This window comes from Gorilla gorilla, chromosome 13 (genome assembly GCF_029281585.2).
Source record: "Gorilla gorilla gorilla isolate KB3781 chromosome 13, NHGRI_mGorGor1-v2.1_pri, whole genome shotgun sequence".
NCBI classification, from domain to species: domain Eukaryota; kingdom Metazoa; phylum Chordata; class Mammalia; order Primates; family Hominidae; genus Gorilla; species Gorilla gorilla.
In genome coordinates this window covers 105,413,742-105,429,565 of record NC_073237.2, presented here as the reverse complement: position 1 = coordinate 105,429,565, position 15,824 = coordinate 105,413,742, and the positions used below count along the sequence as shown (strand labels likewise).

Genomic DNA, 15,824 nt, shown 5'->3' with positions numbered 1-15,824 from the left:
GGAAGGGGAGCAGGCTTGGGCTGGACATCTCAGTACACGTGACAAGGATATTGTCATCCCCACATGGGGGAGACTTGCTTTACCCATTTGGGAAAGCTTGGCTGATTTGGGTCTGAGCTAATGTGTTCTTACTCATCCCTGCCTCACCCTCCCATTGGAGCCACTGAAGAGCATCGAGTAGCTATCCCAGTGTCCACAGGCAAGACCTCGAGACACACAAAGCCGGCTGCCCCTGGGCAGTGGTGGCCTTGGTGTCTTGCATGCAGCCCTCTGCTGGCGGGTGGTATGGTATGCGTTCACCAGCAGGTGTGCAGACAGTTTCTGTCCCCTAGGAATTGTGCACAAAGCTGGTGTCAGAGTCATCTGGTTCCTGGTCCTGATGACATACCCTAGGCCAGCTTGAAAAAATAAGCCCTCCCATTTCCCAAGGCCTCCAGGAGGCCAAAGACAAAATGACCAAAGAGAAAGACATGGAAGTCAAGAATCTTTTTCACCACCACTACCTGATCAGCTGTTCATCTGGCCTTTTTCAGACTAGCTCAGTACTACAGGTACTCCCAGCACTGGGCATCTTTGTGCATCAAGCCATCTGTTCCCAAAGGCCGTGGGGGCAGGATTCTCCCATGCTTCCACGGGTTTCCCTGAGGTCTCCCTCTACTGGCCAAAGCATACAGGGAGTCCAGTAACTGAAGTGATTAGACAGGGAATACTTTCTAGCTTAATTAGCCCAGCCTCCTTGTACCCTGCCTGCTGTGAGAGACCGTGTCCCAGGATGTGACCTCTCAGCAGCCTCTAGGCCATTCCCACAGCTATGGAGAAGTCATCAGAAGCCACCTCAGGCAGCTCTGACTCCCTCATTATCCACCTTGATTGTGGCTTTTTATGAGTCAGGCCTGGAAGGCCAAGCAGATCCCGCTGAAGGCAGCTCCAGGGGGAGGCAAGTGTGGGGGCGCTGTAGGAACACGAGACTCCAGGCTGTCATCCCTGCTGAGGCCCGTCCTGCAGTCCAACTCCAGGCACAGATACAACCACCAGCTCACACTCCTGAGGGACCCTTTGTATGTGCCCTTACACGAGTGATGAAGGCTCTGCGGGGGCAGCCCTGAATCCTTCAGTTCCATTTTAAAGATGCTCTGCCAAAGATTGCAAAACTTTGTTTTCTAATCTGAAGGTAACCCCTTTGTCTTTCTCTCTTTTGAAGATAAAAACCTTCCCGGTTGATACAATGAACCCGTTTCCTGATACTTTCACCACAGGGCCACAGTTTACTGTAAGTAGATCCAGAAAACAGATGTGCATTTTAAACCCTTGTTCCCATGCGGTGTGCTTTTCTGCGGGATGCCAGACAGCAAGGTCAACCGCTTCTTTTGGTCACCGTTGAACTCTGTGAGGTTGGGAAGAAACTTGGATTTGCAGTCTGCCTCTATTTTATTGATGTGACATTGACATAAAATTAACCATTTTAAAGTGACAGTTCAGTGACAGTACATTCACAGTGTTGTGCAGTGACCACTTCTATCAGTTCCAATACAGTTTTATTGCATCCTCCAAAAACCTCACACCCATTAAGCAGTTCCTCCTCATTTTCCCTTTGTTCCTACCTGCTGGCAACCACCAGTCTGCATTCTGTGTCTATGGATTCACCTAGTTTGGATATCTCATATAAATCAATTGTATCATATGTGACCTTTTGTGACTGGCCTCTTTCACTTAGCATAATGTATGTGAGGTTCATCCACGCATGTATCAATACTTCATTTCTTTTTTTGTTTGTTTGTTTGTTTTTGAGACAGATTGAGATCTGTTCTATTGCCAAAGCTGGAGTGCAGTGGCACGATCTCGGCTCACTTCAACCTCCACCTCCCAGGTTCAAGTGTTTCTCCTGCGTCGGCCTCCTGAGTAGCTAGGATTACAGCTGCTTGCCACCACGCCTGGCTAATTTTTGTATTTTTAGTAGAGGTGGGGTTTCATTACATTCACCAGGCTGGTCTCAAACTCCTGACCTCAGGTGATCCACCTGCCTCGGCCTCCCAAAGTGTTGGGATTACAGGCGTGAGCCACCGTGCCCAGCCTCATTTCTTTTTATGATGGAATATTATTCCATTGTATCTATATACTGCAATTTGTTTATCCACTCATTTATTGGGGGTTTTGGGATTGTTTTCACCTTTTGGCTATTGTGAATAGTGCTGCTATGCATATGTGTGTACGTGTATCTGTTTGAACACCTGTTTTCAATTCTTTTGGGTTGGATCTTGATAATGGTGTGGTTTTAGGTAGGTCACTTTACTACCCTGACCACCAGCAGCTTTTTCTTTTTTGCTTTTAGAGATGAGGTCTCACTATGTTGCCTAGGCTGGTCTCGAACTCCTGGGCTCAAGTGATCCTCATACCTTGGCCTCCCAATGTGCTGGGATTACAGGCATGAGCCACCATGCCTGCCCCCTCTTCTTACTTAAGGTGAAAGTAGTAGTAAGAATATCCTCCTCATATCCTGTTGGGGCAAGGATCAAAAGGGACCAAGAATTTGAAAGTGTTTTACCAACCACAAAACATCCCACACCTGTCAGTTATGATTGTTGTTTCTCAAGGCTGGAGAGGCAGGGTGGTGTGATGAACAAGAACCAGTCGCCCTGACAACAGACTTCTTGTCACCACCTCTCTGGGTGTCACTGGGCAGCTTATTTATTCTGCCAAGTCTAGGCACAGTGGCTCATGCCTGTAATCCCAGCGCTTTAGGAGGCTGAGGTGGGAAGATCGCTTGAGACCAGGCGTTCGAGATCAACCTGGGCAACATAGAGAGACCCCGTCCCTACAAAATAATAATAATAATAAATTAGCTGCCTGTAGTCCCAGTTACCCAGGAGGCTGAGGCGGGAGGATCTCTGGAGCCCAGGAGGCTGACGCTGCAGTGATCTATGACTGCACCACTGGATTCCAGCCTGGGCAACAGAGTGAGACCCTGTCTTGATTTTTTTAAAAATTCTGCCAAATGTTTAAATGCTGTAGCTTCCTCATCTGCAAAATGAGAGAGTTTGATAATGTTCATGCTTCTTTTCAGGGCTCAACTCATTCTTTAAATGAAAGCTTCTGCAGAAGCTCACTGTATAATGAGCAATTAGATGGAGCAGAAATGAGGAATCTGGGGTCCACACCTCCTTCCTCTCACTCTGTCCTCCTCCTGGGAACCAGAGCTTGCAATTTCTATGATCCCTGAAGCTCCTTCCGAAGGGTTTTTGTGCCATCTGGAGGATCTGTGAGGTGGGCTATGGGTGGCTAAGGGTAGCTCTAAGTGCAGTCTTATGAGATGGATGATGGCCACTACCCAACATGGCTTCAGCCACACAGGGAGGGAGAGAGCAGTGGCTGATTCAAGTTTCAGAGGATGAGCAGAGGTGGGAAGGTGTCCAGCAGGGCAGGCAGAGGGAAAAACAGGTTCCTAGAACAGTCCATTTCTAGGGTCATGAGCTGCTTCCAGCATCTGCCTTTTAAGAATGAGAGGGCAGAGACACGGGGCTCTGCCAGGATGTTAGATGCTCTTTCCCTGACACTCATCCTGGCTCCCTGCAGTCTTGCTGGACACAGCTCCCCAGCTGGAAGCTCCGGCTCCACCTCCCTTGGTTGGCCGTAGTGGGGCACTCTGGCCTTCTGCCCAGCCTTGGCAGTGCTGTGAGACACTCAGGGAAGCCCTTCCCGAAAGCTGGGGGCCAAGATGGAGCAGGAAGCCAATGGCAGAAACCACGCTGGGACTTTTAAGAACTGAGCAAGAGTGGCTCGAAGACAGCTGGAGCAGCAGAGGGAACAGCATGAACCAGACCGCCAGGGCGGGCGGGGTCATAACACATTCAAGGGACTGAAAAACAGGCCAGTGGGACTGGGATGCGGAAAGCAAGCAGGGCTGGGTGAGAGAGGAGGAAGGGGATGTAGGTGGTGATAAAACTGGAGGGGCACAACCATGTTGGCCTTGTAGGCCACAGTAGGGATTCTGATCTCCATCCTACGAGCAACAGGAAATCTTTGAGGGACTTTGAGCAGGGCAGTGACAGGGCAGATGCACTTGGAAGGGATCCCTGTGATCACAGTGGGAGGACAGTGGCATCCAGGCAGAGTGGATTCAGGACAGTAGCCTGGAAACGCAGGACAGTGGCTTGAGGGAGAGAGAGCAGAGAGCTTGACCCACAGTGGTTTTGCTGGTGGAGGTGGACAGAAGCACACAGATAGGGAAGATATTTAGGAGGCTGGTAAGATTCAGGATTAGATGAGGCAGAGAGAGGGTCAGAAATGGTTCCCAGATTTCTGATTTGCAGAATGTGGATGGACAGTGGGTCCATTCACTGAGATAAGGAAACTCGGAAAAAGACTTGGTTGGGAAAGATGAGTTTGCCTTTGGCCATGATGGATTAGAAATGCCTTTGAAACATCCGGGTGGACACAATGAATGGGCAGTTGGAAATCCAAGTCTGTAACTCAAGAGAGTGGACTAGACTGGAAACAATGACTAGGGAGGCAGTGACAGGTGGATGGTAACAGAAGCCAAGCTCATGGGCTTCAGCTTCTCAATTTTCTCACCCCTGTGTGTAGTGTTCTCATCTCCTTCCTGCCAAGATCATGACACTTGAACTTTCTGCAGGTTTGGCCTCTCCACAGGCCTCCAGACCTATCCTGGCAACAGTGACAGGGGTTGTTTAGCAGCGCTGGGAAGCTCTGCACAAAGTTGGTCTGGCAGTCGATCTAGCATTGATGGAGCTGGGTTTCAACAGCTGGGCTCTTGCTTGATCCCAAAACCAGTTCCTACTTTGTATTCAGGTGTATTAACTGGGTCTCTGCTGATACTCAGCCGAGTATGTTGGTCCATCTAGGGTGGGGAGCCCTGCCTGGCTCTGGCCAGATTTCTGCTCCACATGCTTCTTTCTAACCTGGCTCTGTCCTTCTGTTACCTGCTTTGTTCCAGTGGAAGCTTGTTCATTCATTCACTCATTCATTTCCTCATTCAACAAATATTAAAAAAACAGATACTTAGGGTTGAGATTTAATAATGTAATTTTTACTGCTTCTTCAAGGTCATTCTTTAGTGAAACTGGCTTTTTATTTATTTATTTATTTTTTTTTTTTACTTGAAGTATATGGCAATCAAGTACACAATGGCTACTAGTAAAGTTTGGTGCCACTACCTCAATTCATGCCAAGGCCCTGCCCCATTTACTTACTATCACCTTTGCACCATCAGTGCAAATTTGCCTCTTTTTTCAGAAAGAATAAAAAATGGCATCAAAGGCTGGGTGCAGTAGCTCACGCCTGTAATCCCAGCACTTTGGGAGGCCAAGGTAGGTGGATTACCTGAGATCAGGAGTTCGAGACCAGCCTGGCCAACATGGTGAAACCCCGTCTCTACTAAAAAAAAACCCAGTTATGGTGTCAGCTAGCCCTTGTTCTGAATACTGTTCTTAACACTTACACTTACTAATACAAAAATTAGCCGAGTGCGGTGGCAGGCACCTGTAACCCCAGCTACTCAGGAGGCTGAGGCAGGAGAATCACTTGAACCTGGGAGGCAGAGGTTGCAGTGAGCTAAGATTGTGGCCTCCAGCCTGGGCAACAGAGCAAAACTCCAACTCAAAATAAAAAAAAAAGATACTGCTCATTTGATGATCAGAGTGTCTTCTTTAGAAACTCATGTAATAAGTTTCTCCAAGGTCAGGGCCAAGAACTAGCATGAAAAATCTAGTTATAAAATATATAGCTGGTATTATCAAAAATATAAAACAAACAAAAACTATGCATTGAAAAAATACTATGATGGCCAAGGATGGTGGCTCACACCTATAATCCCAGCACTTTGGGAGGCTAAAGTGGGAGGATCACTTGAAACCAGGAGTTTGAGACCAGCCTGGGCAACATAGTGAGACTCTGTTTCCACGAAGGATTAAAAAAATTATCCAGGCATGGCACGCACCTGTAGTGACAGCTACTTGAGAATCTTCGGCAGAAGGATCACCTGAGCCCAGGAGGTTGAGGCTGCAGCGAGCTCTCATTGTGCCACTGCACTCCAGCCTGGGCAACAGAGTGAGACTCTGTCGAAAGAAAGAAAGAGAGAGAGAAAGAGAGGAAGAGAGAGAGAACCTGTGAGGAAATATACTGATGACAACAGTAAGGAATTATGGAATTTCTTCATTGATCTACTTTTTTTTTTTATTTGAGACAGAGTCTCGCTCTGTGCCCAGGCTGGAGTGCAGTGACGCAACCTCGGCTCACTGCAAACTCCGCCCCCAGGTTCAAGCGATTCTCCTGCCTCAGCCTCCTGAGTAGCTGGGATTACAGGCGTGCGCCAGCACGCCCGGCTGATTTTTTGTGTTTTTAGTAGAGACGGGGTTTTGCCATGTTGGCCAGGCTGGTCTCCAACTCCTGACCTCAGGTGATCCACCCACCTCGACCTCCCAAAGTGTTGGGATTACAGGTGTGAGCCACCGTGCCCGGCCTGATCTACTTTTATATATCTTCTAAGCTTTCTATATAAAAGTAAACAGAATAGTTTGCTATATAATGAAAATGACAAGAATATATTATCCTCTCCAACTGAGACAGTATACTCTAGACCAGTAGTTCTGAAGCTTTATTGTAATTCCTCCAGAAGAATCACCTGGAGGTCTTGTTGAAACATGTATTGTTGGACTTCATCCCCAGGCATTCTTGGGTCCCAGTGGTCTTGGGTGAGGCCTGAGAATTTGCATTTTTACCAAGTTTTAAGATAATGCTGATGCTGCTAGTCTGGGGCCCATACTTTGGGAACCACTGCTACAGTAATGAAAAACCCCAGTTATGGTGTCAGCTAGCCCTGGTTCTCAGTACTGTTCTTAACACTTACTAACTGTGTGACCTCGGGCAGATTACTTAACCTCTCTGAGCCTCACTTTCCCCCATAAAATCAGTTTTAAAATATACATTTTTTTTCACCTTTTAACATTTCCCGATATCAGAATGTTTACTACTGGGCATGACAAAGTTTGATAGTGGGCATGACAAAGTTTAAATGGCTACATGTTTCTTTCTGATTGGCAAATGCAAAAATGGTGCATCTTACAACTGATGGTGCCTAAGATGTGAGGAAATATAATCGCTACCTTAAAGGGTTGTCAAGAGTTAATATGTGTCAAGTACTTAGCATGGTGTCTGGCACAAAGTAAAATCACTTAAAATGACAATCGATTTTAGCTGGTAGTGAAAAAGAACAGGAACTGTAGAGTAAGGCTTAGGGAGCAACTGACAGTGTGAAAATGGAACCCAAATTGAGATTGATCTCCTCTTTCCTGTTTCTTCTCCAGGCAGACTTCAGAGACAGTAAATTACAGTGCTGTCCTGGCCCGACTTCCCCGCTGATCCCAGCAGCGACTCTGAGGCCTTTGACAGAGACCATCTCCACAGTGCAGACCATTTACACCACCCGGAAACCTGTGTCTCTGGCAGCCAGGTAAGTCAGGTCAGCAGGTTCCGACAGGTAATTCTGGTGACGGGGAAACCAGGGAGACTCTAGGTTCATTGTGTTTATGACACCTACAGCCTTTTCCTACATTCTTTCATTTATTCTGTAAGTATTTATTGAAATGTCTATAAAGGGGCCAGGTGCGGTGGCTCTCATCTGTAATCCCAGCACAAGGGAGGATCCCTTGAAGTCAGGAGTTCAAGACCAGCCTGGCTAACATGGTGAAACCCCACCTCTACTAAAATTAGCCAGGCGTGGTGGTGCACACCTGTAATTCCAGCTACTTGGGAGGCTGAGGCAGGAGAATCGCTTGAACCCGGTAGGTGGAGGTTTCAGTGAGCTGAGATTGCACCACTGCACTCCAGCCTGGGCAACAGAGTGAGACTTTGCCTCAAAAAAAAAAAAAAAAAATGTTTACAAGGGTAGGCTGTTAGAGGAGATAGACAACAAATGAGTGTGTGTGTGTGTGTGTGTGTGTGTGTGTGTGATATTGACAAGGGATAGGGAGGAAAATGAAATTGTGAATGGCAATAAGGTATTCTAGGATGGCCTCAATGAGGTGGCATTTAAGCAGAGCCCTGAAAAGGGCTATAGAGAAAGCTGCAGATACCTGGGAGGAGTACTGCGCAGAGCAACCAGCCAGTGCTAAGGCTCCTGAGGAAGCATGTGCCTGACATGGTTAAGGAGGTTTAAGGTGCCAGCGTGGCCAGAGCAGAGTGAATGACAATAGAGGAGGCCTATGAAGTTGTGGGTTAAGGCCAGACTGCGTAGGGCCTTGTTGGCTACAGTAGAAACTTTGTTTTCTACCCTGAGTGAAATTATTAAACTTGGTTAGTGCCTTTAAAGATGTGTATTTTGCCAGGCATGGTGGCTCGTGCCTGTCATCCCAGCTACTCAGGAGGCAGAGGTGGGAGGATCAGTTGAGGCCAGGAGTTCAGGAGTTCAAGTCCAGCCTGGGCAACATAGCAAGGCCCCATCTCTAACTAAAAACAGTGAAAATATGTGTATTTACTCTGTGTGTGTGTGTGTGTGTGTGTGTGTGTGTGTGTGTGTGTGTGTGTTTAAACAGTGGAGACAGGTTACATAGATACGCAACTGGACCTGAGGTCCAAAAAGTCAGAGGCAACTTCTCAAAACAGCCAATTTTACTTCATTCAATTTGATTCATTAAAATATAATTAATTATTTGTTACAACATTCCCTCAGATATTCATCAAATGAAAGCCTGGGAGAAAATGCATATGAAACCAATTTAAAGCATGATTCAAATAAATCTAACCCCTGGACATCTTCATTCGAAAGACTTTACTGAGGGCCGGGCGTGGTGGCTCATGCCTGTAATCCTAGCACTTTGGGAGGCCAAGGCAGGTGGATTGCCTGAGCTCAGGAGTTCGAGACCAGCCTGGGCAACACGGTGAAACCCCGTCTCTACTAAAATACAAAAAATTAGCTTGGCATGGTGGCACATGCCTGTAATCCCAGCTATGCTGGAGGCTGAGACAGAAGAATCGCTTGAACCTGGGAGGTGGAGGTTGCAGTGAGCCAAGATCATGCCACTGTACTCCAGCCTGGGTGACAGAGTGAGACTCCATCTCAAAAAAAAAAAAAAAAAAAGACTTTACTGAGTGGCTGCCATGCACCAGATACTGCGCAAGGCTCTGGAGGTTTAGAGATGAATGACATATAGTCAGCCAGGAACTCTCAGCATGGTGGGACTGAGAAACCAGTAAGTAGCCAATTTCAGATCACCGAAATGCTAGCAAATGTAGGTAGTCCTCAAGGAGCCTAAAAAAGAAAGTCCAACACTGAGATCAGGAAAGAACCTGGGAGATGATACTTAAGCTGTCTGCTTCTGCAATTTTTGAGGGATTGTCTCACTATTTTGTCACATACTTTTTTTTAGTGCAGAGACACTCCGGCAGGAACTGGAGAGAGAGAAGATGATGAAAAGACTGTTGATGACCGAACTGTGAAATTCTCCCCTTGTCACCTGGAAGATGGCATGGTGCCTTCTGTCCGTCTTCTTTCTTCGGGCTTTGTGTGCTCACTCTAGCACAGCATACAAGTGTGTGCTCTGTTCGCCCAGGTCTCCATGGTTAGTTGAAGCCAATTTCTGGCTTGACTTTTATGGGAAAAGTTATTTTATGTCTCCTAAGCATTAGAGTTTTTCTATTACTCTATGTAGTTGAGACAGGATTTGATAAGTCTAGGAAAAGAAAGATGGGAAAACGGGATTCCTTTTCAGAAGTACCTGTGTGTATCTGTTAATAACCACAGGGGTTAATATGATGTAGGATCTTTTACTATCAATTTCAACCATTTGATTTTGTATGATTGAAACTTGCACCGAGCTTTGACTGTTTGTTAAAGAGTCATTTTTAATGAAAGAATAATTCTTTATTGCTGGTTTTTCATTTACACTGATAAATACACAGATCTTATAAAGTCTTTAACATTCATTTGTATTCAGATGTGAGTGGAAGAACTAAAAAAAGAAAGTTACATATCACTATGACTGAAGGTACTTCAGCTTAATCTGAAATATAATTTAACTTGTGAACTCTTTGGATATGATATTATTTGGAATAAACAGAATTTATCATTGAACCCAAAGTAGGAAATGATAGCTTACATTGTCTAAAAATCCTTACAAGGTTAAGATGATTCAATATCAAGAAGATTCAGAAAATTATTTCTAAAGTTGATCGATTCATGTCGTATTGATAGAATCTTGACCAGAAGAAATTTTGCTCTTTTTATATAGTTTCAAGAAATGTGTTTTTAAATTTTTATTAATGCACTTGAACAACTTTGCAGGAATAAAGCAACCCCCTAACCACAAAATATCCCTCTAAATTAGTTCCCTAGCTTTCTCAATGAATACACACATATTTTTACATAGCTATGATCATTGTGTACATTCTCCTTTGTTTTACTTCTCTGCCTAACACTTGTCTCCTCTTGTCAACACAGATTCTACTCTCACCAATTTAAATGTCTTTATATCCATGTAACATGGGTAACCTCACTTCACTCCATTATTAGATATTTGAGTTATATATAATTTTTCACTCTTATGAATAGTGCTGCTATGAATGTCTGTAAAAAAAAAACTGCTCCTTCTTTTGGATTATTCCCTTAGGAATATCTCCAAAGAGGGATTACAAGGTCAAAGAGCATGAAGTATTTTATAGCTCTTGTTTTATATTGCCAGATTGCTTTCTAGAAAGATCCAATCTTTGGGTTGGAAGGACCTTAAAGGTCATCTAGTTTAGCCTCCCCACCCCCTCTGAATGCTTGAATCCCCTGGACAATTTATGATGCCACCAGCAATGTATAAGCATTTCTGTTTACCAATAGCTCTGCCAGTATTGGGTTTTGCCATTTTTATTTATTTTTGCTAGTTTAATAGGTATGTATAGTTGTTCTTGAAGAGTTGTTTTATTTCATTAATTGCTAGCAAGGCTGAGCACTTTTCCGTGTGATGATTTACTAGTTGTATTTCCTTGTGTGTAAAATGTTCATTCATTTCTTATGACCACTTGTTAAGAGGAACTGATCTCATATATTTGTATCAGAACTGTATTTTTATGTTATATTGTATAGTTTGCTCTCCTGCCCCTCTCCTTAAAACTGAATGGTGCCAATAATTTGATACTAATGAGTACAAAAAAAGGTAATGCCTCATTTACTAATATTGTTGTAAAATGAGGAATGTATGTGAATATTCAGATAACCGAGGATTAACCCTTTAAGTGCTGAATCTTTAAAATTTTAATATTTTTTTTTTGAGGGAAATCTTTCTAAAATGTATTACGCACTTCCCTGCCTTAGTAAACAGAGTATACTGGAGAGTATTTAACCTTTTCTTGATGAGTCATGGTCATGATTATAAACATCAGCCCCTTTTATATCTTGGTACGGTGCAGTGATATCATTAAGAGCTATCAATATGTGTAGGGCTTGGCTTGGCCTTTTATAGGATATTATGCTGTTCTCACTGATGGTTTTTTACTGCTCTCTGCTCTGTCAGTGGAGCTATCCGGGGCAATTGTAGCGTTTGGGGCCTTTTACCCCTATGTCCCCCGGCTATACCTTTAAAACAGCTTTAGCTGTTCTTTATCTTGTGCACATGATACAAAATATGTTCCCGTACAATATGGGGCTGTCACTTCTTGCCAACCCAGCACCCTCTTCCTCTTCTAACCTGCTTTCTGAGGCTTCTGCTCTTCACCTCCTGCTCGCTGATGGAAACCTCCAGGGCAAAGCTGAAGGTTTCTTGGGGAAGCCAGGAAAGCCAGTATTTCCTATGTGTCAGATTTGCTTGGCTTCCAAGAAGGGATGCATGGGCTTTTTGGCCAGTGTTTCCAGGAGGCTCTGGGCTTCCTGCTTCTTCCCTGCTTCCCCCAGAGTTCACAGATGTTGAAGTTTCTGAAGGTTGACGTCACTGGAAGTCTGACCACAAACAAGTTGGCTGTTACTGTATTTGAAACCCAGTACCTTTGGCAGCTCACCTCTAACCAGTAAAATAAGAGGATTCCATGGTTTCAGCAGTTGTCCTGGTTATTTGCCTATTTAAGTGAATGATGGGTGCTTGGCATTGTGACTGAGAAGATGCAATTGTGCTGGATGGATTCATAGGGATGAAAATGAATTGGCGCAATTGTTTCACATTTTTTATATATTTTAAACCCAAACAACAGCACCATATGGGCACACAACACACACCTTATGTCCAGGGGGAAACAATCAGCTTACTGACATAGTCATTCCAGAGCTAGGGCTCCAAACTGTAGGATGCAGATTCCCAGTGGGCATGGAAGGTTATTGCAAGGGGTCTGGGAAACCTGCAAGCCACAGCTTTATGGATTGTAAACTGCATAGGAAATTCTATGTTTGAAGAGTTTGAGATCCTAGGGCATTCAGAAGATCCCACTTGCATGCAGCCAGAATTTTATATTCCCCAGGAATATAGCAGAGGAATATTCTGGTATCATATTTATCTTTCACCATCTCAAAAATTACAGTTTTAAAAACTCAAATAAAACTCATCACTATAACCATTTTAAAGCATACAATTCAGTGGTTTCTAATGCATTCACAATGTTGTGCAGACAATACCACTATCTAATTCCAGAACATTTACATCATGCCAAAAGGAAACCCTATATCTGTTAGCAGTCACTACTGATTCTGACCCCTGCCATCACCTGGCGACCACTAATCTACTTTCCGTCTATGGATTTGCTTATTCTGGAAATTTCATATGAACAAAATCATACAATATGTAGTCTTTTGTGATTGGCTTCTTTCACTTAGTGTTTTCAAGGTTCATCCATGTTGTAGCATGTATCAGAACTGCACTCCTTTTTATGGCTGAATAATGTGTTATTATATGGATATACCATATTTGGCTTATCCAGTCATCAGTTGTGTCAGTTGATAGATATTTGGGTTGCTTCTGCTTTTTTGCTATTATGAATAATACTGTTAGGCTGGGCGCGGTGGTTCACACCTGTAATCCCAGCACTTTGGGAGGTCGAGGTAGGCGGATCACCTGAGGTCAGGAGTTTGAGGCCAGCCTGACCAACATGGAGAAACCCCATCTCTACTAAAAATACAAAATTACCTGGGCATGGTGGTGCATGCCTGTAATCCCAGCTACTAGGGAGGCAGGAGAATCACTTGAACCCGGGAGGCAGAGGTTGCGGTGAGCCAAGATTGCGCCGTTGCACTCCAGCCTGGGCAACAAGAGTGAAACTCCGTCTTAGAAAATAATAATAATAATAATAATATTGTTATGAACATTTGTATACAAGTTTTTGCGTGAACATCTGTTTTAAATTCTCTTGGAATTGCTGGGTCATATGGAAACTCCATGTTTAACTTTCTAAGGAACTGCCACAATCACAGCTTTTATTTCTTACAAAATCCAAAGTGAAAAATTATATATACTAGACAGTCAGAAGCCTGGGCAAATCGGTTACTCATCAGATACCAAGATGCAGCAATGATCTGTGGGAGTTTTTAATCGCAAAAAAGGTTGTGTCAGAGAAATTGCCTTGAGGTGGAGAGAAAATAAAGGTACTGTCTTTCTTTTTAAAATGAAAATGAATTTAAATCTGGTTCATCTCTAAGTTTTTGTTTGAGTGGCCAGCTCTTGTACAGCCAGTGGTCTCAGAATGTTCAGGCAAAGTTCCTCCCCAGAAAATTTGCACAGTAGAGGAAACTACAATATTTCTTAGCTGTTCTGTAGAGTCACATTGGTGGGTAACAGAGGGTCTCTGCAAACCTAGGATGTAACTAAGAGGTGAGCATGTGCTTCAGGTTGGAATAGGTCTGCCTCCGCTCTTTCCAGGACTTAAATCGTGTCAGAAAACATGAAGAGAAAGAAAATCCCCAAAGGCAATTTGAGTGGATGGGAGAGAATCTCATGAAATGGAAGGAGCCAAATAGGTTGCTAGGCCCTGAAAAGGCATAAGGCTTGAGTGACCCATAAAAGCTATAGGTTTTCCCAAACACTGCATGTCCTCACTCATAAGTGGGAGTTGAACAGTGAGAACACATGGACACAGGGAGGGGAACATCACACACCGAGGCATGTTGTGGGGGGTGAGGCAAGGGGAGGGAGAGCATTAGGACAAATACCTAACGCATGCAGGCTTAAAACCTAGATGACGGGTTGATAGGTACAGCAAACCACCATGGCACATGTATACCTATGTAACAAACCTGCACGTTTTGCACATGTATCCCAGAACTTAAAGTAAATTAAAAAAAAAGTTGAACATGGAAAAAATAATTCATAAAAAAAGCTATGGGTTTTCTCCCTAGAAAAACCCACATATCACAACATTATTCCAGCACTTTCATAAGGTCCTCATATCACCCCTGAAGCCTATCTGTGGCCCCCTGTGAGTCTACATGAGTAGAGAGAGAATTGAAATCCACAGTTTACCTGCAAACTTCATTTTAGGCTGTAATTGCAAACCGTCCCCAAAATACTCAAATACCCCCATAAAAACAATATAGAAAGCCCACGTGGTGGTTTTTTTTTTTTTTTTTTTGAGATGGAGTCTCGCTCTGTCGCCCAGGCTAGAGTGCGGTGACCTGATCTCGGCTCACTGCAAGCTCCGCCTCCCAGGTTCACGCCATTCTCCTGCCTTAGCCTCCCCAGTAGCTGGGACTTAAGGCGCCCGACACCATGCCCGGCTAATTTTTTGTATTTTTAGTAGAGACGGGATTTCACCGTGTTGGCCAGGATGGTGTCAATCTTCTGACCTTGTGATCCTCCCGCCTCGGCCTCCCAAAGTGCTGGAGTTACAGGCGTGAGCCACCGTGCCCGGCTGCCCACGTGTTTTTATATCAGATTAATTTACTAGGAGAAGAATGGCCTGGTTTTCATTTGCCTTCTATTTGGGCACCGTTATTGTTAATTTCAGTAACCAAAATGAAGGGAATAAAAAGGAAAGTAAGAGGTAAAAGCTTGTATTCCCAAACCAGAGAATCTACACTGAAATCAAAAGTCTAATGCTTTATTTTTTTGGGTAAACTTTGGTCCATTCTAAATTGACCATACCTTCCCTGGTGAACAGAAAGAGAAGAAAAGAAAATAAAGAAATTTTAATTTTTAAGAAAGGTTTAAGGTTTTTTTTTTTGAAGGACTACACTTTAACAGATTTTCAATCTGTTGGATCAGCTTTTTTGGAATGTTATGCATTGCCAAGCTATGCTTTTTTGGGAAGAAGTCTCTTGAGTTTTTAAAGTAATCATAGTTCATCTTACCTTTTTCAAATAATCTGAGCTATTTTTTGTGACAACTGCTATGTTGGGGGACCTAGTGAAGCCCAAGGTTTTCATGAATTACACCTCAATTCAGCCATCAGGATTAACATGTTTAAATTCCAGTTGGACAGCCCACTGTTAGCTGATACCTAATAGAAAATGCCTGACTTCTAAGTCCCCCATCATGTCTCCCCTATTTCAACAGCACTACCCTTACCTCTCAGCCAATCAGGCCATAAAGGGTTAAGATCACTAGTTTCCTTTTGAATATTAACATTTCACAATATTGTGTACATGTGTGCATGCCACTTACAGCACTGAACCCTATTGATCCTTACCTCTATGATCTTCCCTAATCTTCATTGCATCATGTCAATGACTAATCATGAGAGATCAGGCAGTCTGACTTCTAGGTCTGCATTTGGGACCTCTATGCTTTTCTGCCTCCATAATTATTTTGTTTATGCAATAAAATAAAATAATAAAATAGGAAAAGCAGGTTAAAATGCTGGCTCTGCAACACCAGCCTGAAAGGAATTGCGTCCGCGTCTCTAATGGAAAA

The 15,824-nt window shown here is 43.9% G+C and overlaps 1 protein-coding gene across 4 annotated transcripts in view; it reads left to right on the top strand.

Annotated features, from left to right (window-relative positions):
* The window catches only part of EPB41L4B (erythrocyte membrane protein band 4.1 like 4B), a 149,146-nt gene extending 137,119 nt beyond the window's left edge, over positions 1–12,027 (top strand). For all 4 annotated transcript variants that reach the window (XM_031014791.3, XM_031014792.3, XM_055351791.2 and 1 more), the window contains 3 exons: positions 1,202–1,270; positions 7,320–7,465; positions 9,381–12,027. In XM_031014791.3, coding sequence (XP_030870651.2) covers positions 1,202–1,270; positions 7,320–7,465; positions 9,381–9,450 — 285 coding nt within the window. In that variant the 3' untranslated portion in view covers positions 9,451–12,027. The remainder of the gene's footprint in view (positions 1–1,201; positions 1,271–7,319; positions 7,466–9,380) is intronic.
* The last annotated feature ends 3,797 nt before the right edge of the window (positions 12,028–15,824 follow it).